Source organism: Passer montanus, unplaced genomic scaffold (assembly GCF_014805655.1).
Source record: "Passer montanus isolate IOZ18808 unplaced genomic scaffold, ASM1480565v1 scaffold36, whole genome shotgun sequence".
Taxonomy (NCBI): domain Eukaryota; kingdom Metazoa; phylum Chordata; class Aves; order Passeriformes; family Passeridae; genus Passer; species Passer montanus.
The window spans coordinates 4,524,686-4,547,892 of NW_024368374.1; the positions used below are offsets into that span (position 1 = coordinate 4,524,686).

Consider the following 23,207-nt stretch of genomic DNA (forward strand, 5'->3'; position numbering starts at 1 on the left):
TCAGGATAGTAGCAGGACATGACAGTAGTTTTGACAAAAATATTCTAAAGATGCCTATTCCTCCTACCAAATGAGCAGGCAGAAAACATCAGAGATGCATGGGCAGCTCTGCCTGTGCCGATTCCCTTCATGGGGCCTGATCCTGACCCCGACACGTGGACTGGCTGGACTAGACCCATCCCTGTCCCCACAGGAGTCTGATGCCCTGAGCTTGCCCTGCTCCCAGGCCAGGCTCAGTGGGATGGACTCTGACTGGTCAGACCCTTCCTTGAAAAATATCAAATTCACAGGACACAAAATACCAGAGCCCAGAAACCAACACTGTATTTCTTCATAATTAATATAAACTTTAAGAAGTGTTGGGTGACTAGACACATTTCCTGTGCTTTACCATAGGCAGTATTTAAATAAAAAAAACCCCAAACCATTATTGCAAAGCTATCCCCATTTTTATTATTGTATAAAAAAGGAACTTTTTTTTTTTTTGTGACCAACAATGGCATGCCATGGGTTATGTTTCATAGTTTCCTGATGAGGGTAAACTTTGATTTTTCTCAAGGTTTTGGCAGGGAGCCATAGGAACTCATTATTCTGAACAGTCTAAGGGGAATTCTAAAACAAAGGGAATAAAAAGCCTGAATTTATTTTTAAAGCATGCTTTTTCATGTTTGCATTGCTTCCATGGCTATTTTGTTTTGCAATTTTTTACCTACTGTTGATACATAAAAAAAAATGATATATTAAAAACAACAAAACCCTCTTACATAATTTTTATCTTTCTTGAAAACTAAGAAGTATATTTAATGATGGAGTTGGTCAAAAGGAGATATTTTGTTGTGAAGATGAGCAGACTGTTAAAATGTCTTTATTCAAAAGACAGTGTATTTCCAAACCAGGCTGGTATCAATAGGCACTGAAATGATGACTATCTCGAGTTAAATTTGAAGCTATTCTTCATTTACTTTTTTTCCATCCCATAGGGACACACAGTATGAGGGACATGAGGAACACTTTATTCGTCCCACTTGTGACATAGTGTGACACATTTTAGAACCAATCTTTTGTTGCTTATATATGTGTAGCTTGTTGCACAGTTAGCAGTTTTTAGGGTAAATGAAAATGTAGTTCACCTACCTGCTGGCAAAAATGAATAGGGACCCCCTGACTTTTGAAGTGTCTAAAGTGATTGTAGAACTCAAACAGCCCTTCATGAAAGACTAAATACAAATAAAAGCCACAGCTTAAGGAAAAACAGAAAATAGGCTGGAGCAGGAATTATCTAGAAGAGTCAGGGAAAGCCAGTAGCAAAAAAATTCTTATATATTTTTAATAGGCCTTAGCTGGTATTCAGAAGAAAATGCAATTTTTGAGGGGGCTAGGGTAGTTTCTGTCCTTGTCTCTGTAAAACGGGGCTGGATAGAGCTTGAAACCACCCAGCACCGAAATAACTACAAGGGTGGCATTCTTTTAATTACCTTTTTCTTCCCTAACCCCTTCCCTAGTATACGAAGATTGGGATATTTTTTTTTCCTCTTTTTGTCTGAATGTAGCTTTGGGGTCTCTTTCTCGTCTGCCTTGCAGAAGCTGCAGCAGGCACCGGCTCCACCGGCGGAGCTCCGGCTCTGCGGCTCCCCCCGAGCTGCCCCTCACGGCCGGGGCTCTGGGAGCCCTGTCCCGACCCCCGGAGCCTCTCCTTTGGGGGGGCACAGAGCTGGCAGCCCTCACTGCAGAGCAGCTCGTGAGCAGGTGAGGTTCTGTCTGCCGGCCACATGCACACCCGATGCCCGCAGGAGTCCTGCAGAGCGGAATTCAGGAAGGCAGTGGGAAAGGAAGGGGGGCACGGGATTGTCAGACAGGGTCTCAAGAGATTTTTCCTCGCCTCGTCCGACTAAAGCCAGGCTGCAGCCGCCAACCCACGCCCCGTGCTGAGGCCGCCGCCCGGACGTGAGGGGCAACCCCGAGCAAGCGGGCGGAGACCCGACCCCGACGGAGCAGGCAGCAACAGCCCAGCGCCGGCAGGCACACGGCTCCCGCGGGGAGGGGCTGGGACGGGACAGGAGCCGGGAACAGGACATGGACATGGACATGGACAGGGACCGGGACCGGTCAGCGCAGGGTCCCCGCGGGGCGTGGCCGGCACGGGCCCCGCGCGCGCTCCGCCACCGCCTCGGCTGCTTCCGGGGCGGTGCCGCTTTCCCGCCAATGGCAGCGCGCGGCGGGCGGCGGGCGCAGCCACAGCCACAGCCACAGCCACAGGTACGAAGCGCCCCTTCTTCTTCCCGCCCCCTCTTCTTCCCACCCCCTGCGGCCGCTCCCCCGCGGGCCGCCCTGCCGGGGAGCCCGGGCGCAGGGCGGGGCGCCGCCGGCCTGTCAGCTGGGGCTCGCTGCCACAGGTCGCCCGGGGGCTCCCGGGGAAGCGCATCCTCCGCCGCCCTTCCCAGGGAAGAATCCCCTGGGGCGGCGAGCTCCCGCGGGCCCCAGCGGTCTCCTGGAGCGGGCCAGGGGCGCGGCCAGGCCCCCGGACCGCAGCGCTGGGCTCCGGGAGCGAGCGAGCGAGCGGGGTGGGCGATCGCAGGGCCCCCCGGTGCCCCCTGGGGCTGGCCTGCCCCTCCGCGGGCTCCCGTGCGGACTGACCGACCGACTGACTGACTGACTGACTGCTGCTGCTGCTGGTGCGCGGCGGCTCCGTGAGTTTGTGTTCCTGCTGCGTTGTTTGGGTTGTGGTCGGGGCTCAGTGAGCTCAGCCTGTTCTCAGCATTTCGCTGTAGAAGTGTCTCCTCGCCCTCCCTGCCTCCCGCCGCATGTCCTCCTCCCAGTTCCTCTTCTCCCTCAAGGGAGGAGGAACAAGGAGCGTTCCTCCTTTGCTTTCTTGGCTCTTTCGAGGGGCTTTCTTTGGCTCTCTTATTACAACCGAAGTACTTCTGTCTGGTTTCCGAAAGAAATCCAGTATGCAAAAGGGAAAAAAAAGGGAAAAAATTGTAGATTCGAACTGTGTTTTAAGATTCATCTTTCTCCTCTCTGATGTATTGCCGGAGTGAGATAGGGAGGAAAAAAATCCCACTTATATTTTATCTGGAAAAGATCAGTGACACTGAAATAAATGGTAAGAACGCTTGAAATTTGTCCGGGTTACACTTGAGAAGAGTCGTACTTGGATTTATGTTTTGCAAGATTATTTCAGAATCATACAGTTAGACTTCAGTGGTAGATACCACCTATATTTAATTAATCCTTGAGAACTCAACAAGGTATTCTCTGGTGAAATTTTCTCTAGGTGGGAATAAGTTTTCTTGAGAAAGTGCTGCAGCTATTAGAAAATAATAGCCCCACCTTACTTGGTGTAGTTCTGTTATGTACAAAATAGTCAACAGACTGAAGTACAGAAACTTAAAGTTGATTGCATAAGCCACAAAATCCAGGCCAGTGGATATCCCTAGTACATCAAGTAACATTTTTTTCCCAGGAAGTGTTTGAGAGTCAAGACCTGGGACTGGGAGGAAGCTGTGGGTGATGACTAGCCAGTAATGACGTAGAAAATGATTGATTCTTTTGAAATTGCTGCTTCTGTGTGACAGAAATACAATATAAGAGAATTAAACCAAGCAAGAAAAAGAGGATCCAGCCTGCCATTATTGCTTACCATAAATGATGTATTTTGCTTGCTTTTGATGTGTTTTGCTCGTGTGGGTGGCTGTGGTTAAGATAAATTGTGTTTTGTACCTGGACTTTTTCAAGACTGCTGACCTGATCAGTAAAACTGATAAATCATTAGAAATGAGAAATAGAGAAGGATCCATTAGACTATTCTGCCTCCTTGTCAATGTAGTTTTGCTTAATTTGGTTTTTAATAGCAATTGTTTGGTAAGGTTATATAAATATATATATGCAGGACAGCTGGGGAATCAGGCCCAACCAATCTGCATTTACAAAAGGAAGGTTCTGCTTGACCAGTCTGATCTCCTTCTGTGACAAAGTGACCTGCTTAGATGAGGGAAAGGCTCTGGATGGTGTCTGTCTTGACTTCAGTAAAGTATTTGACACTATCTCCCACAGCATCCTGCTAGAAAACCTGGCTGCTCACGGCTTGGATGGGAGCACTCTTCTGTGGATAAAAAAACTGGCTGGGTGTCTGGGCCCAGAGGGTGGTGGTGAATGGAGCTAAAGCCTGCTGGAGGCCGGTCACTAGCGGTGTCCCCAGGGTCTGTTCTGGGGCAAGTCCTGTTTAACACCTTTACTGGTGATCTGGACATGGGGATTGGGTGCACCCGCCGTAAATTTGCCAACAGCATCAAGTTGGATGGGAGCGTTGATCTGATTGAGAGTAGGAGGGCTCTACATGGAGACTGGACAGGCTGGATCAGTGGGCTGAGGTTCAACAAGGCTGAGTGCCGGGTCTTGCACTTGGGTCACAGCAGCCCCACTCCGTGCTGCAGCCTGGGGGAGGAGTGGCTGTAAAACTGTTTGGTAGAAAGGGATTTGAGTGTTCTGGCTGACAGGTTTGAGTGTTCTGGCTGACAGTTCCCAGGTGGCCAAGAAGGCCAATGGCATCCTGGCCTGTAACAGCAATAGTGTGGCCAGCAGGAGCAGGGCAGGGATTGTCCCCCTGTACTTGGCACTGGTAAGGCCATGCCTTGCATCCTGTGTTTGGCTTTGGGCCCCTCACTTCCAAAAGGACATTGAGATGCTGGAGTACATCTAGAGAAGGGCAACAAGGCTCGTGAAAGGTGTAGCACATCTTATGAGGAGTGTCTCAGGGTGCTTAGCCTGGAGAAGAGGGGGCGTGGGGGAGATCTCATCACTCTCTATAACCACCTGAAACAAGGGTGTTGTGGGCCGGGGGCCAGTCTCTTCTGCCATGCCTGCAGTGAGAGGACCAGAGGAAATGACTGGTTGGGCTAGATAATCATGCAGGCCTCTCCCAACGTTGATGATTTTATCATTCTAAAAGAGTGTTGTTCTTAAGGTATTTTTAAATTTCATATTTGGAACTAATCATTCAAAGCTAAGTGTTTCGTTGAGCCTGGGTTTTTGCAAATCATCATCAGAGTTCTCTAGGCTGAATCAGGGCCACGTGCTGAAGACAAAAACAAAAAGTACTTTTTCTTTAAAAGAAAGATGTCTGTTTTTGCTCTAGTAGTACTAAAACCACCTCCTTTTTAAAACATAATATAGATATACTATTGCCATTGCCTAGATCCTTTTATTTTAAATTTAATTTTAATAAGGCCATATTACATATATTTTAAATTTATTATTCAAATTTGTCATAACCTATATGTGGTTAACATAGGTGTGCACATGTCCACATTTGCCTCTGTAGCAATTGAAAAGATTTACTCAGCACATTTACAGAAAAAAGATAAAGTTTCTTCTTTTCTGCCAGCTAAGGTTTGTCAATATACACTGACCTAAAGTAAATTTAGGCATGGGATAGACTTACACAAAGAGATTAAATCCATGGCAAATTTCCTGTTGGATTCCCTTAAGCTGATTATTTACTTTTGCTCCTTACATATATTCAAACAAGGATACATGCATATGGAAAAGCTAGTGAAATGCTTATTACGTGCTCAGCAAATCACTGGAAAAATGGGTTTATAAATTTATAGAGTTCTTTGGGCTAGAAGGGACCTTTAAAGCCCATCTTGTCCAATTACCCTGCAGAGAGCAGGGACATCTGCAGCCAGATCAGGTTGCTCAGAGCTCTGCCCAGCCTGACCTTGAATGTTTCCAGGGATGGGGCACCTACAATGTCTGGACAGCTTGTCTCAGTGCCTCACCACCTTCAGTGTAGATTTCTTATATCTCATCTAAACCTACCCTCTTCTAGTCTAAAACTATTCCTCCTTGTTCTGTTACAACAGGTGCAGGTAAAAAGTTCATCCCTGTCATTCTTATAACGCCTTTTTAAACACTGAAAGACATTGAAAGCTCTTCCCAGAGCCTTCTCTAGGCTGAACAGCTCCCACGCTCCCATCCTGTCTTCATAGCAGAGGTGCTCCATCCCTCTGATCATTTTTGTGACCCTGCTTTGGACCTGCTCCAGCAGGTCCATGTGTTTCCTGTGCTGAGGACCCCAGAGCTGGATGCTGCGCTGCAGGTGGGGTTTCACCAGAGCAGAGCATCACCCTGCTGGCTACTCCTGCAGCCCAGGACGTGGTTGGATTTTTGGGTTGCACTCGCACATTGCTGGGTCATGTCCATCTTCTTGTCCACCACCACCCCCAAGTCATTCTTCTCAGGGCTGCTCTTAAATCAGTTCATTCCACAGCTTTTATTGACACTGGAAATTTTCCCAACCCAGGTTCACGACCATGAGTGTGGTCTTGTTGAACCCGATGAATTTCATATGGATCCACTGCTGGAGCTTATCCATGTCCTTCTGGATACATCCTATCCTTCAGGCATGTCAACTGCACCACTCAGCTTGGTGTCATCTGCAAGTTTGCTGCAGGTGCACTTGATTCACTTGGTCCATGTCATTAATGAAGATACTAAGTAACTGGTCCTGCTGTGAACTGCTGCGGGACACCCCTTGTCACCAGTGTCCATCTGGACACTGAATTGTTGACTACTCTCTTCTTCCATCCAACCAGCTTCTTATCCACTGAACATTCCACCCATCAAATCCATATCTCCCCAGTTTGGAGAGAAGGATGGAGGTTTGTGTCGAAAGCCTTATAGATGTCCAGATAGAGGACATCTGTAGCTCTTTCTTTGCCCCCTGAAGCAATCACCCCATCACAGGAGGCCACCGGGCTAGTCAGGCAGGTGACACTTGGTGACACTGTGCTGGCTGTCCTGAATCACCTCCCTGTCTCCATGTGTCTTAGCAGAGCTTCTAGGAGCATCTGTTCCATGATCTTCTCAGCACAGAGAAGATCTGAGGTGATACCAACAGGTCAGTAGTTCCCAGGATCTGCCTTTCTGCCCTTTCTTTAGGTGGGTACAGTGTTTCCCATTTTCCAGCAACCTGATTGCCATGACTTTTCAGATATAATGTATAATGGAGTGACTTGGTAACTACATCAGCCAATTCTCTCAGAACTCTGGGATGTGTCTCCACAGGTCATACAGACTTACGTACATTCAAGTTCCTCAGGTGGTTGCAAACCTGATCTTCTCTTTGCTCCTCCAGTCCATCCTCTGGAGAGGTGTGGGAAGAAGGATTGCCAGTGAAGACTGAGGCAAAAAAGTTTGTTGAGTACTTCAGCCATCTCATCTGTTGTTACTAGTTTGCTGGTTGTGTTTGTTGGTGGGAGTGCATTTTCTTTGACCTTCCATTTCTCTCTGACATACCTGTAGAAGCCCTTATTCTTTGCATCCCTTGCCAAGTTCAGCTTCAGCCTCACCTTGGCCTTCTAACCTTATCCCTCAAAACTAGGCAGTGTTTTTGTACTCTTCCCAGAATACCTGTTGCTGGTTCCACTGCCTGTTTATCTCCTACTTGCCCTGTAGTTTGAGCTCAGCTGCTCTTAGTTTGGTCTCAACTCAGCAATGCCAGTCCCATGCCTTCCTTTCCTGGTTTCTTACACCCAGGGATTGATACCTCTTGGGCTTTATGGAAAGTGTCCTTCAAGATCTGCCAGCTCTGTCCTGCTCCCATATTTGAGAAAAATGTCCCAGAGGAGCCTATGGATTTAGCTCCTTGAACAGCCAGAAGTGTGCTCTTCCAAAATTTAGGATCCTGTACGTACTCTTTGCCTGTTCCACGTCCCTCACGGCTGCAAACACCACCAATGTGTGACTCCTATGGCCCAGGCTTTCACCAGTCTTGTTACCACTGATGAGGTCACTTAGGTTGGTGACTAACATGTCCAGTGTTGCATCCCTTCTGGTCAGGATTGTCTTATTATGTGTCTTAGGAAGCTGTCCTCCATGTTTTCCAGGAGTCTCCTCTTAAAATAGCTTCCTGTGCTACTTTTTCAGTAAATTTTGGGGTGGTTGAAGGCCTCCAGCAGAACAAGACCTTGTGAACATGATGCCTCTTGCAGCTCAGCAAGGCTTCCTCAATAGGCTTCCCTGGATCAACCACCACGTTGACTTGATAGCTTGTTATGTTTCTTTTGCCAATATGCTTTCAGCCTGCTCGTGGCTGTTCTTCAGAGACAGCCCTTCACACTCTATCCATTTCTTGTTGTGGAGAGCAACATTCAGCCACTCCTTCCTAGCCTGTCCCTTCTTTCTTATCAGCCTGTAGCTATCCACAGCCACACTCCAGCTGTAGGATTTTTCCCTTCAAGTTTCAGTAATGGCAGCTAAGTTGTAGCTTCCTAGCAGCGCAGAGGCTTCTGACTCCTCTTGTGTATTGTCCATGCTGTGTGCATTTAAGGTGATGCAACTTGCTAAAAGGTAAAGATGGTGTGGGCGTTCAATAATTAGTTGTGTGATCAATTTTTCCCCTTTTTTTATGGTGTCTGACAATAGTCATTCAGTAACAGGAAAGTCCTGTTGCTCTTGTATCTGGTGCTTCTGCCATTGATTCCCTTTTTTGAGTTAACAATAGGAGGAAATTAAATTTAACAGTCAAATTCAATATCCAGAAGTAAAGGCAATTTTAAATCGTAGGTTTTATTTATACAAATGATCTACTTCCAGGCTGTTTTATTGTCAGTGTTTTCACTTCCTTTTCAGTTAGTGTTAATGTTTGTGTATTTCTCACATGATTGAATCATTGCTGTATTGAAAATGGATAATAATTTTACATATTAAAAAAACCAAAACCCTTCAGGTTTTACTGCATTGTTGGACAAGTGGGACCCTTCAGATTTCTCTGAAATGTGTGACAGAGAGCAGAGATGCTGTAGGTACTATAATATCAGTGTATATATTAGGACCTGTATTATTCAAGTACTGAAGGACAGGATGCAGAGAAGATAAAACATTGTTGTGTTATAGTGATAAACCTGTATGGTTTTTGTCCAGGATTTTTCAGTGTTCATACTGTGATTTACAAGTCTGTTTGTTTTGTAGGTAGGGGACCCTACAGGTTGATGTTCAGGTCTCCAGAGTTTAGTAGCAGATGACAGAGGAAAATGCTTAACCTGAAGGCAGTTTACAGTGTAACTATGAACTGCTGTACCTGAGTAAACACTGCAGCACCCAACAAGGTTAGAAGGTCATCTCTGTAGCGTGCAATGTCGGCCTTTGTTAAAATTGCTGCAAGGAGGGATCCATCCAAAAATGTACAGCTGAAGTATCTGTTCGAAAACCCAACTTTTACAGTAGATAGCTTTTTCTTAGGACAGGGAGTGTCTAAGAGTATTTCCTCAATATGCTTTGGATTTTTACTGGACCAGCCATTTAACATAGAACAGTACGGACAGGTGAAGTGGATATCTTTTTTATTGCCTGGTATTGTTGTATTTTTTTTATTTTTTTATTTTAAACACATGAGTTTTAGGAGAATGATTGTTGTGTTTAGTCTTCTATCCACTAGTTTACTGTGAAATTAATTTTTTATTTGTATTTATTATACTTATATATTGTATCTGTAATCTGTGGATCATGCACCTGGCTACTTCATGTAATTGTGTGAATTTTCCAAGCATTAAACATTCAGCTGAGAGAAGCTGTGCTCTAGAGATGAATATGTTGCAGTTTATTTACCTAAGTGTAATTTCTTTTCTAAGATTCTAGCAAGTTCTTTGTGAAGGAAAGCAGAAATCAAAGTGAAATGTATTCACATTTTACCTAATAATAATACTCTCAGGTGTACAGATGTACCTAATAATAATCTCTTGCTGTTGTATTCTTTAAGACGTTTCATAATCTCTTGCTATTTTATTCTTGAAGAAGTTTTACTTTTAGAGGTGCTGGGGTGGAGAAAGGTAGTTACTTCATGACACTACTGATCTTCTTATTTAAATGACTTATGCTCGAGAGCAAACCCATATAAAACTTTATTTCCCATATAAAAATTAAATATGTGCTTGAGGTGAGATTGGCAAAACCAGTCTGGTCAGTTGTGTGAAGACCCATACTCTGATGTCGGGGTGTTTATTTTCTTTATCTTTGCAGTCATTTTTACATGCACTTGCTCCTTGCCTTGTTTATTTTATATAGCCTAGGAGTTCTTTTTCCTGATTAAAGTGTGTGACCATGAGAAAAGATAAAGTATTAGTTTCCATAGAACTTAAAAGTTCACCACATGCTTTCTGTCTTTAACACTCTATATTTATTGCCTATTTTGGTGGATGCAAAGATGAATGAAACAAACTGGATCCATTGTTGCTGGTTAAAGAGGGAAACTTGAAAAAATACCTTCATTGCTGTTTTTTTATCTTCTTGTTGCTAGAATTAGACTTAGGATAAATAAGGGCAGCTGAGTCAAGCAGAAACTCTTGTGACCTACTCAGTTGAGAGTGCTGGTAAATGCGTGTGGTCTGCTGTGTTTTGCCAGGAGAGCCTGGGCTGCCCAGAGCAGAACCAGGGAACAGGAGTGATGATCCATGTTAGCCATGTTCCTCAGGGGGCCAGACATGTTGGCTGCCATGGTGGGGGAGTTGTGCATTTGCCTTCCAGGATTGTTAAGGGGTGGTTGCAGTGTGTTGTCTTGTATAGGAACCCAGTGAAAAACCTTCCAGCATATGAGCGACAGTGAATCAAAATTTAATGTCATGTTCCTCCCCACCCCCAATGCAGCCTTGAAATCCTAGTTAAAGGAAAACAGTGAAACTCACTGCTAAGTGTCTGTGTTCTGCATTTCATGAAGGTCATTAAGGCAGTACTTTTTTGAAGGCAGCTGTCAGTACGGATGGTGTGCTGTTTAATCTTTAAATGCTTTTCAATTTTTTTTTTATTGGTTCTTGTTTTGTCTACTTGCATTTTTCCACTTGCATTTATATTTATCCATTTAAATGGATAAATAGAAACTAATCAAATATAAATGTTTTTTGCAGGCACTTTTGAGCTGACGTCTTTTATCGAATACCAAGATTGGTAAGATCATGGACATGTGCACCAGGGCTCAGGGCAATCGCATGAAATCAAGAATATCTGTTGAAAAGGTAATTATTTGTATTTAAATAAAAAAGTATCTCTGAGTTTTTCGATCTAATAATGAAGCAAATGAACTGGTTTATTTGGGGTTTTTGTGGGGCAGGGTTTAATATATTTTAATTTTGGTTGTTTGATGTTTCAAGGAGACAAATTGCCTTTGCTTTGCATTGTGGTATATTTAGGGTAATTGAACTGAGAGATAGCATCATTTAAGGAAAGGGTGCTTTTGTCTTTCAAGATGATGTGATAAAATTGTGATGTATTAATTTCCTAGAAATCACCTTGTTTATTAGAATATAGCTTTTATTTTAGAGCAGATTTTTTGAGTTTATATGTAATAAATTAAAATACAACTTCATAGTCTTATTGAGTTCTGTGAAGCCTGTATTAGGGCTTACTTCTAATATCCTTAGATCTTGGTGTCTTGTCTGGTTTATCCTTGTTTTTGTATGAACATTTAGGAAGTGCCTTGGTGAAAGGAAAAATATATCTAACACTTACAAAGGATATTAGGAGGCATTTCTAATATTAAATTAAGTTTATTTATTTTTTTAAATTTTGTCACTTCAACTTGGAGAACATAAATACTGTTTGTAAAATTTTCTTGCAACTTCTGTAAGTGCTTTATAAAGTGAAAGTTGCTGTTTATCCTGAAGGAACAAATTTATTTATTTAACTGTATTTCTCTAGGTAGTTGAACACAGATGAGTAATTTTATAGGTTTTCTTTGGCTATGAATAACTTCTTTATTTGCAAGTTGATGAAACAGTAAGAGAAGAAACTGAGCAAGGAAGTAGCCTATCATATGAAAATTATGTTATTTCAGGAGCACATTTTGTTGTTTTAAAGAAACAGTGTCTGTGGTGTATGTCCTGTTTGAAGGCCGAGGGAAGGTGTTGTGAGACAGCCAGGCTGGTAGGCAGTTGTTCCAGGTCCTGACATGGAATGTTAACTGCCATATATTAAGCAATTTGTAATTATGGGTGATAATCTTTCACTTTAAGACACATGGTATAAAACCTTGTATTTTATTGGTTTATGAGGACTCTTCAGCTCAAATAGAGATCTTCACCTACAGTCAAGTAATTTTGCATCCTTAACCTGGACATAAACTTACTTTTAAAGGACTTTTAAAATCTGCCCTTTTTTTGGTTTTGTTTCAATTTACTATACAAAACAAACACCACCCTCCCTGCCCCACCAGGTTTTTAGACCTGAGGGTTAGAGAAGCATCTCTCTAATAATGACAGTGACCAGTGATTCCTCACTGATTCTAATAGTTACTTAAAATATTATTGCTGTGAAGTGCTCCATTAATTGCTATTAAGCATTCTGGACTGTGAGGTTCTAGAAACATTAATTCAATCCTTCCTGCAGAATTCTGCATCTTCTTGCAGCCCAGACTCCATTGCTTTGATCTGTGGCTGCCTCCTCTTGATGTTTACCTCTGAGGTGTCTATTTAGATTATGGTGTAGAACTTTCATTCTCTTAGAGCCAGGCAGTTGGGTAGTCAGAACTGCACTGTGTTTCACCTTCTGTTGATTTACAGAAGATTGCAGTCTGATTCCTGTCCTCTTCATAATCCTTTGTCACAGCTAACAGGAATTGTTGCAGTAGTAGCTCTTGAAAGTCAGTGCACAGTTATGGTGTGCATATTTGAAGCCTTAGTTTCTATTTTTACAAAATTACCTCAGAATATTCAGTCCCTTTAAGTCTTAGGGCAGATGAAATCAGGAAGAGCTGCTTTGTTACTTAAGAGCAGAGGAAGTGTGACTGTCCAGCACTGCACTTCATTTCTCTAGACATTGTGGCATCTTAAAGGTTGTTTGAAATATTAGAAAGCAGTTGTTGTATAAAACATTTCATGAGACCAAATGTCTCCTCCAATGTATTGTGATAGATTTGTTGGTAATGACTTCTCTATTTGCTGGAACAATGCAAATCTTTCAATTGCTCAGCTGAGCTAGAGGTGTGACAAGAATTTCCACTGTTCATGTCTGAGCACCTTGACAGTATTTTTGGTTTCCCCCTGGCAAAACTCTGTAAATTTGAAATCTGTGCTTGTGAATGAAATACTATTTCTGGCAAGAATTTATGTGAGGAAAGAATTCTAAGCCCTAGAGGCCTACCAAGTAGAGCTTTATAGATTGCTTGGGTGTTTTTTGCCCATATGTTGATGTGTGTTAGAAGTGTAGTAGTTATAAAAAAAATTACATCCTTTCATTGAAGATGACCTTTTGTCCTTAACTAAACTGAGCTGATAGTCTTGGGAGCTTGGTAATTTTTAGTTTTTAATGTAGTTATGTCTCCTAGTTCGGGATTGTGAGAGAGCTTGTGTCATCATCTGTTAGATAGGAGGATTTCTCTGAAATTCAGGGTTCAGTCCTCTGCTGTCACAAGCACAATTTTGATAATGATAAGAATATCAAAAGCTTACTAAATATAGCCTCTCAGTTAATGAGGGCTTTGAAACACCTCCCCCGAAACCTACTGCTGGTTTTGTCTTTTTGAACCACACTGCAGTAATAACTAAGACTTAAAAATTTCAGGCTGAAGCAAATTTATACCTGTTTGTTTATGGATATCCTTATTCTTCTGCTTGAATAATTTTTGTTCCTTTGCTTATGTTCACCTTTCTTACTTTTTTAAAATTGGTGATCTGTCCTCTGTTAGCCTTGGTTTTTGGAAACTGTGTAAACTAAGGTTTTAGTCTGCTTCTGTATGAAAGCCTCTGCATTCCAGTGATTATCCTTCATAGTCCTAGTTTCTCTGCTTGCTATGAGTTAATCTTCTTTTTATATGTGGATAATACTCTATGTGCTATTACACAGGATGTCCTTCTCAGTGACTCTGATGTCAATTCTTTCACTAAAGTATGCATGTTTGCTGTTTTCAGTGCAGTATCATATTGACCGTTCATTCATTGCTATGCCATGATCAAGAAGTCAGTTAAGGTATTTTATTTCCCAGCTTGTGAATTTGCAATTCAATTTTAAAGCTTGCTTTTAGTTTTTAAGGACATGACTTTTTGTTTCTTATGGTTGTTTTTCAAAACAGTCATGCTGAGCAAGTTCTTGCTGTATGATTTGCTGTTCTCCTTCTTAGCTGATGACACCTGCTTACTTCAAATTATCAACAGTCTTTATTTCATATTTACTTTTTTTCCTAATTAAATTTATTAATGATAATGATGCTTGACATCAGTCTAAAGATAAATTTTGAAGAAAATTTGTTGCTTACTGACCTACATCAACTCCCCTCAAAACCCTCCTTTTACTATCTCCATCCAGGCAAAGTCTTCATTTCCAAAACCAGCTCTTTTAGTTAATTTAGTTAATAGTCTTTGTCTGATTTTATTAACGCTTCATATATTTAAGTGATCTACAGAAGTCCAGATAGATGGGATTTTTTCCTCTGTGCATGTAGTGTGCCTGTTAGTTTCCATATGGTTATTATTTTTGCATTCTGAGGGTTTTTTTATATTCATTAATATGATCTGAAAAACATGCAACTTCACTCCTCATTTTAGCTATGGATATTTTATCTCTGCAGTTGCATAGTGCCACCACGGGCCACCAGAACTGCATACAGTTTTGAATGCTGGTCCTTCCAGACCTTAGGGAGATTTTTCCAGTTGTTTCATCCTTCTTCTTCTCCCACTTCAACGTAATATTCTCCAAAATATTGAATTGTCCTTCACCTCAGTAGCTCTGGTTCTTAGTTACCCATTCTGCCTTTCAGATGTTGAACTAGGGTAAGGTACTTGTTTATAAATGAGGTATATGTAATAGTTTGCAGCTTTAGAAAAGCCAACTAGAGAATAACAATGATCACTTCAGTGCTCAAACTGGAGTGCTGCTGGCTTGCAGAAAATTAGCATGTCATATAAATATATTTTTTTCCCTAATTACTATTTTGAATGTTGTGACTGATTAAATTATTATAAAAGCTGAAAATGAGACATTTCAACGTGCTTGTTTGGCTTCACAAATTACTTTTGTACCAGATGAATGAAGGAATTACAAGGGAACAGTCTTTGAGCAACAATTGGTATTGCAGCCTCCTGTAAATCTGGAAGATCCAGAGAATCAGAGAGAGGCACTGACAGCATTCTTAGGAAAGTACAATGTGGGAGTAAATTGTAGCTAAACATGTGGGGGCAAGGGAATGGATAAAAGTGGAAATTAGGTAAATGCTTCATTAATGTATTTCAAATGACCCAATAACTGCCTAAAATACTTTATGAAATAGTTCAGCTGTTACTTTTATAGAAAAATTACTGTTTTGACTTCTTTAGTGTTACTTGACCTTGGCTGTCAACGTGGCAGTCTGAGCCTTGTTGGCTAGTATTCTGAAAAGTATTTTGGCAATTTCAAAGATCCTGAAGTTCCGTTTTCATTCTAGAAGTGCTTTCTTAATTTTGTGTTGCCATGAGCATAACCACAGTGACACTGGCCCTGTTCTAATAATTTAGCTTTCAATATAGTAGCATTTGATACTGCTTTTTACACAGAGAAAAAATAAAATCCTTATTGAGATTTAACTTTAATATGTAAAATCACTTTTTACTAAAAAGGGATTGTTTTTGTTGTGGGAGTACCAGAAATGTGAAACATTCTCTGTCCAACTTTGGCTATCTAGCACTTCTGCTGTTGTTTGAGAAGGTAGGCAAATTTGAAATACTTTGTCGTAAGTTGGACACACTGATTTCTCACATCATTTTTAACAGGACAGTCTTATATAGAATAATTATTGGGTTAATAATTTTTAACCATGTGATGTTCTTATTTGTCTTCTTAACCTTCCAATTTGCTAGAGAAGATGAACATTTTAAATTTAAAAAAAAGAAGAGATTGCTGACTTCCTAAAAACAATTCAGATGATACTGTCTTTTTTACGGGTCGAGTTTTTGTTGTTCTGTAGTCTTACTTGCCTTCATAGTGTTGATTCTTTTGTTCTGCTGTGCTTCGTTACACTGGAATAAAGTCTTGGATTCTTCAGCCTTTTTTAACCATCTTGGGTGCTTGCATGTCACCATAACTCTAATTACAAGAAATGTTACAAGAAGTATTTACATGGGATTAAGTTACAGTTGTTTTATATTCTTCATGGAATGGGAAGGAGTGTCATGTGGATTTTGTTGGGCATGTTTGTTTGTTTGTTTTCTTCCCCTCTGACTTCTGAAGCCACCTCCACTACTTTTCTTGGCTAAAATTGCTTTTCATCCTATTTAAGGAAAAGGTGAAAAAGTTCCATATAGAGGCTGCAATGCAAGGAATAGATGGGATTTGAATTTCTTCTTGGGTTAATCTGTTTTTTTTTTCCCATGTCTTCTCATCTTTCCTTTTTTTAATACAGAATGTCAAACTATTTTGGAATAAAAGTATTGCTTGAGGAAAATGTACCTGCTTCAACTTCATGTCCTGAAGTAAATTTAAACTTCAAACCTGGTGATTTATGTACAAAATAATTTGAAATAATAATCAGAATAGAAAAACTTGTGGGGAGCAGAGAATAGATGGATGGATCATATATCTGAAACTGAACATACATTTTTTCTTAAATATTTTTCATTGTTTTTCAGAGTTTTGGTGAAAGTATCCTGCAGTCTATGAAGTCACTGCTACACAGCAGGAAAGAGTTATGCAATGTATCAGCAGAGGAATGCTTAAATCAGGAAGAACAAGATAATTTTATTGAGGTTTGCCATAATATTCCCACTTTTATATATTTTGTGGCTATGCTAGAAAGCCATGTCTCTTGAAACAGTATGGAAAGCTGCAGGATAGTAAATGGGAACAATGCTGCAAATTACTGGCCTTAAAATCTATGCCCCTACTGTCATTCTTGAATTTAGTCACTGAAGTCTTAAAAAGGCTGTAACATTTCAAGGTGACATTTCTCTGCTTCGGAGGATTTGTGAAACTAGAAAACCTGGGTGTGTGAATAGATGACTTGGGTGGACTGCATTTGTGAGCACGGCTGTGATTAAGGTTGTACAGATGATATCCTAACAAACTAGCAAAGTATCTTCAAGTCCTCAATCAACACTTTGATTGAGGTCTGAAGATAAAAGCTGAAGCCTAAGAATTGCAGATCTAGACTTATTTTATGTGATTATGAACGGTCTGAAAGCTGGGCAAGCTCTGGATGAAGTAGACCTGACAGAATGTGAGACTATGTAGGTAAATTTGAAGCTGTAGGAGGAATTACTAGAACTGTTTGAGTTACAAGGCTAACAGCAACTTCCCCAAAGGGAAAAGAAAAAAAGTAAAAGCAAGGTATACCATGTACCTTGTATTATGGGTTTTACAAGACTTCTAATTAGTAGTTGACAGGTCTGACAATGAGCTTATAGAAGGAGAGGCTGACCTGAACAGGTCATGCAGAGAAGCTGAGATAGGGAGAAGTGAAGCAAAGACAACTGAGGAAGTGGTTAGGGGAGACTGATAATTGCATAAGCAGTAGTAAGAGGCAGATTGATGAGTTAGGGTTGCCTGAATAACACCAGAGGTTGTGTAACTGAATGGATACACAAGTCAGGGGTTGAGACATTTGGGAAGCAGGCAAGAAACTGAATTTGTGAAGGATGAAAGCTATGACAGATTAAGGTAAGGAGGAAGAGCTGTGCAGTGAAGGTGTGAGCAAAACCTTGTCTTTATCTGATCAGGCAGATCATGCTTTAGAATCGATGAAGATTTTTTGTCTTGTAGAAAATACCTGTCAGATAGCTGGGAACATGTTTTATATGCCTGCGGTGATGGTCCCTATGGAGAAAGATAGTTGACTATATTTAGTTACCTTATGAGATCAAGCAATTAAGAGTCCTCTGGTTGAAATGTAAGAGGGTCAATATCCTGTCATAGAACAGCTATTTTTTTCTTATGAAAATACAGGAAAAAGATACTTACATGGAAGATGATATTAGAAGAAGTCAGACTTGAGAAAACCAGAATTTAGGTTTTCCTGTATCATTTCCTTTGTACCTATGGCTTAATTGTCTCATACACTTATTTTTAGTTTAAAGAAAGGACTTGTGTTAATGATGACCTTTTTATTTCCTTGGCCTACTCCCCAACAGCTTTTGAACTGATATATGAACTTCTGACATGTTCAAGGTATTAGAAGGTGATTTTTTTTCTGTGAAAATTGGAGTTTGACCTTAATAAAGAGATCCAGATTAGCCTCATCATTGAGGCAAAAATAGACAGACTCAGTAGTGGTCTCTTTGACAGCAGTTTGTTGATCTCACTGTGTAATATTGCCCTTCATTTGTGTGAAGCTATGACTCCTGTTCACTGCCCTGTCTCTTACAATGAGTTATCCCATGGGAGAAGATAAGGGTTGGAATCATTATCTTGAGGAAGGGGCATGTAAGAAGACAAAAACACCCATTTAAAAAAAGCAAAGCAAAATTGCCAAAAAATCCCAAACAGCAACAAACTCTAGAGCTTCTCAAAATGTTCTTTAGAGAACTAGGTATTTCCCCAGGTAGCATAAATTGTTTGATATTTTGTCCCTTCTGTGGAGTAATTCAGTTCGTATTGTGCTGGTAAAAGTTCATACTGTACAGATAAAAAATGTAGAAGTTGAAGAATGTCTTGCAGATGTTGTGCAGATGAATTGTGTAGGAGTTGAAGAGAAGGTGTAGGAGTTGAAGAGTAACATTGCTCAGAGAGGATTGTTTCACAGTTAACACAGTGAATACGGTGCTGCAGATGTGTAATTTGTCTGGAGCTATTTGGAATGCTATGGAAAGGCATTATTTCCTTTATGATTTTGCCATATCTGACATAAGGATTAGTGGATGTAAGCAGGAAGATATTATCTGGAAGAAGATCTTTTTTCCAGCATGAAACCCTGTGAAAGAAACAAGACAGAATTTTTCATAGTATGATTTCAGTTGAAAATAAAGTTTGGGGTTTTTTTTTTTACTCACACTTTGAAAGGACAAATTCAAAACACAAGAAAAAGGTTCAAAATAGAATTCTGGCCATTTCTTTTTTCTAGCTCTGTACTTACAGAGATTCTGTGTATGTACAAACAGGTAGCTGAACCAGTTAAAAATGTATCAATATAAACATAATGGTGTTCTTTGGAGTAACTGGAGTAGCTGCTGCAAATTTATGAGTTATGGCTTAAAAATTAGTCTATTGCATAGTGCTCTGAAAAAATGGAACCAAAACCATGTAAAACTAAATTTCAAACATCAGTGGAACTATTTAGTCTGTGCTTTATTCCATATCTACAAAATGGAAGTAAAGCTTATTTTCTGACACCCTTGTTTTGAAGATAAATATCTTGGGTTTGGTGTTTTTGAGTATGCAGATGGCCTTTGAATTTGTTGTTAGGGAAATAATAAATGAGAACTAAGGAAATCTGATGTTTGAAACAAAGTTTAAGCAATGGCTTAAACTCTTCAATCTTTGTTTTGAATGGTACAAAACACCTGTAGACAGAAAAGAGGGACAAGATGTGATAAAATATCTCCCTTGTCCACAAGCACAAAAACTGATATTTCTGGCATACTTTAGGTTCCTGAGCCTGACAAGACCCTTTTTTTTTTTTTTTTGGTATGTTGAATATTTTAATTCTTTTATGTTAGGGTTTGTTTACTTGGCAATGGCATGCAAACATGTGGTTTAAGTAATCTGTTGTGTTTTGGCCTCAGGCTAATCAATTTACATGGTAAATTGCATAATGTGTTGGCATTATGCTTATTCAGTATATCCAAATGTATAACAGTTTATCAGCATGGATGGATTTCAGACTGAAACTGTTTTATATGTGCCCAGCCTGAAGCAAGGATGGATAAGCACTGATCTTTCAAAATTGCCTTTATTTTAACTGATGTAATGAGGCTTGTATGTGTTGCTCTGTATATATCAGTCACTAGAATAATTCTTGTGTAGTGAGTTGAAATGTTGTATATGCTCTTCAGTCTGATCTGAGCTTTCTTAGTCAAATAGTATAGCATTACCATTCTTTATGTATGACTGTGTGCTGCTGTTTGAGCAAGCTGTGCTGCCCTAAGGTATGTTTTTGTGGCAGAAGAATGCTTTAACTTTTAGTCTGCTGAGTTTTTAACTCTTAAATATCTGCAGGAAAGAAAAAAAAATTCCTGTACTTGACTGTATTCTTGAATTTATTTTACAGATTACATTTATAGGTTTTGCAGAAGGGATGGGAACTGCTCACTTGCAGGTACAGTATTTATCTATCTATATTGCAAAATTTCTTCTAAGTAGCACCTAGATTTTTAGATGGAGGAAATTTGGTGTTCAAGAAGTGGAATAGATGTATCTTAAGTACTTAAAAGCCTAAGTTTCAAATGTCATTGAAAAGTTGAAAATAATTATTTTAATATGATAATCTGTGTTTTATATATATTTACAATGTTACCTGAGTCAGTCTTTGTATTAGGATGTTCTAGACCAACTTAAATGCAATGCAGGGGGGTGTTTGGGTGAGAAGGGCCTCAGTTGCTTGTGTTTTTTGTGTGTGCTTTTTTTTGGTTTGGGTTTTATTGTTGTTGTTAAAAATTTGTGTGTATCAGTATTTTGGTTTGTTATCTTCCCCTTATTTGAGTTGTTCTTATTGATATGGTGCAGTAGCATGTGTGAAACTAAACTGAACTTTACTGATCTGACCTCTTGCTGTGAATTGCTGATGGGGGTTTAGAAGTCAGTATTATGGTTATGTCTTAAGATGTTCTTCTGGATATTTAGATATATAGATATAAATATAAAGGAAATATTATTTTAAAAGGTGGAGTGCAGCAAACTACGAGGGATATGATGTGCCATTTACATAAGTTAAGGATTTAGCCTTCCTGTGCAATTTACATATCAGTATAATTCACAACATACATGTTCACAGTAAAATTGTGTTTCTAGTCTGTCTAGAACTTAGTAGAGATTGCTTGTAATAGTTTGCTATGTTTTAAAATGTAAAACAGAAATTTTGAATCAATTTGTGTTCCATATTAGATCAATGTTGCTAATTCTTCAAATTATAACACTAGACATTCTTCCAATTATGGATAAGAACTGTTTGATTGTTTAGAGTTAGATGGAATGTAGAGAAAATTGGACAGAACAGGTTTATGGAGATTTTCTTTGAACCATAGGGATCGGTAGTGTTTGGACTGTTGGAAAAAAAATTGGAACTCTTTTGTAGGCCTCTTCTGTATTAGATAAATCCAAAGGTTGTCCAAGGTCATGTTAAGGAAGTGCCTTGCTCATGTTTTTGTGATAGGGAGCTAGAACACTGTTCCAATGAAGATCATGTAGAGATCCACTGAGAACCATCATTAGCTGAGGTCAGTGTAGTTGGGTATTTTGTAGGACATGCAGCTGCTTTTCAGCACTTTCAAGACTCTGCGTTATGACTTTTAGGGATCTTCCATGTTCGGAGTGAATTAAATCTTGTTTACACAAGCTTTACATCACAGTTTGAGAGAGTAAGTGTTGGACAGAGTAAGAAACAGGGAAGAAAAGCAAACTTTACCAGAATTAGCAACGGTTAGGATTTAGGGGAGGTATGAAATGAACCCCATTGTCATTTGTATGCTCTTTTTTTGATTTTGTATTCTCAATGTTTTTTATTTAAATTCAGGAATTATCAGCTGTTTCTGTAGAGCTTCCAGATGTTCTGAAATCTGTCCAGTTGCGCAAACTAAAAGAAAATGAGGCTGTTTTTCTAAAAGATGTAAAGAAAACCTTGGCCAAACCTCATGTCATGAAACATCAGGTAAAATTTTTGTGTCTTCTTGCATGTCAGAAGCATTACATTTTGCCTTCTAAAACATATAGTCTTATTACACCCTGTCTTGCTTTTGGTTTTGGGCCATCTTAGCCACACTGGTATTAATATTACATTTCTGTGGTTTCATGAAAATAAACTGTGTTGTATTGCTTACAGAAAATACTCAACAAATATTTAATTATGGTGCTGATCCCGTGCTTCTGCTAGGCTATAGTCCCTTTCACTGGCAATTTGGAAAGAATATGAAATTTGTCAACTGAACTATCTCTGCTCTGCTCAGATAGCATTAGTCTTCAGCAGACTTTTTTGTTAAACCAGAGCTGCCCAGAATTAAGGGAATGTCTGGTGTTCATAAAACTCAGTGATCATTCTTAAAAAAAATTATAAATGCCATTAATGATAGAATTTCCATTATTTTTATTTCTATATTGTTCCCATTATTACCATGCTAATTATATCCTTTTGAATTACAAACATTGCATATAAGATTAAAGATACCTCAAAGAAACAGATATCCTATAAACTAAAATATTGTGTGGCGTAAACATGCTCTGAAATACTGTATTCCTCCACAAATTTTTAACATGAATTCTTTAATAGATTCTTGGGTACATGTTATCATGGTTGTGTTACTTTATTGCAGTGATTTATTCAGAATGCAGACCTTACAAAAATGAAGAAGTTATTCTAGCTATCACTACACTTAAACTATTGAATTAATTTCCTTGTATTTTAAATATTTTGAAATTATTTACTCTTCATAACAATGCATTGAATGAATCCCTTGAACATTGCTGTGTTTGTTTTCTTGTTGCTCTCTTGTTCAAGAATCAGCTTCCTGAAGTGTTTTGTGTGATGAGACTGACTCCTTCATTCCCAAGGATCAAAGTTGATTATATATTCACCTTGCTAAGCAAGTATACTGCAGGCATAAGATATGCAGTGGAAATAAACTCTTCACAAAAACATCAAACAGAGACAGCCCATGGAGAAGATGATGACACCAATCAGTCAGTTTCTTCAATCGAGGATGATTTTGTCACTGCTTTCGAACACTTAGATGAAGATGAACCTTCAAAGATACTAAGTGCTGGTCAGTTCTTGCACATTTGTAGAAGCTGGTATTTGAAATTTAGGCTGTTAGAATTTAATAAAAAAGGAAATGTAAATAAATTGTAATTTATTTTTACATTAATCATGCTTTGTAAAGGGATATTATGCAATGCCATTGAAAAATTAATTTTTTGCTCTTTTCACAACAGTTTACCAACTCGTGAACAAACAATTCTAATCTCAGTGTCAGATGGATATCAAATAAAATCTTGTTCTACTTTGTGTGCTAAAAAATGCATTAATTTGTCAGTGATTAGATATGTGTAATAGGATTTAAAGAAAATTAAAGATTGCTTTGATCATGAAAGATGAACTAGCATTTTGC

The 23,207-nt window shown here is 39.6% G+C and overlaps 1 protein-coding gene across 8 annotated transcripts in view; it reads left to right on the forward strand.

The window, feature by feature from the left end:
* The first annotated feature begins 2,204 nt into the window (after positions 1 to 2,204).
* AKAP11 (A-kinase anchoring protein 11) overlaps positions 2,205 to 23,207 on the forward strand; it is a 44,604-nt gene continuing 23,601 nt past the window's right edge. For all 8 annotated transcript variants that reach the window (XM_039716676.1, XM_039716677.1, XM_039716680.1 and 5 more), the window contains exons 1-6: positions 2,205 to 2,256; positions 10,902 to 11,009; positions 16,587 to 16,703; positions 20,159 to 20,206; positions 21,620 to 21,754; positions 22,598 to 22,862. In XM_039716676.1, the coding sequence (XP_039572610.1) occupies positions 10,950 to 11,009; positions 16,587 to 16,703; positions 20,159 to 20,206; positions 21,620 to 21,754; positions 22,598 to 22,862 (625 nt within the window). In that variant the 5' untranslated portion in view covers positions 2,205 to 2,256; positions 10,902 to 10,949. The remainder of the gene's footprint in view (positions 2,257 to 10,901; positions 11,010 to 16,586; positions 16,704 to 20,158; positions 20,207 to 21,619; positions 21,755 to 22,597; positions 22,863 to 23,207) is intronic.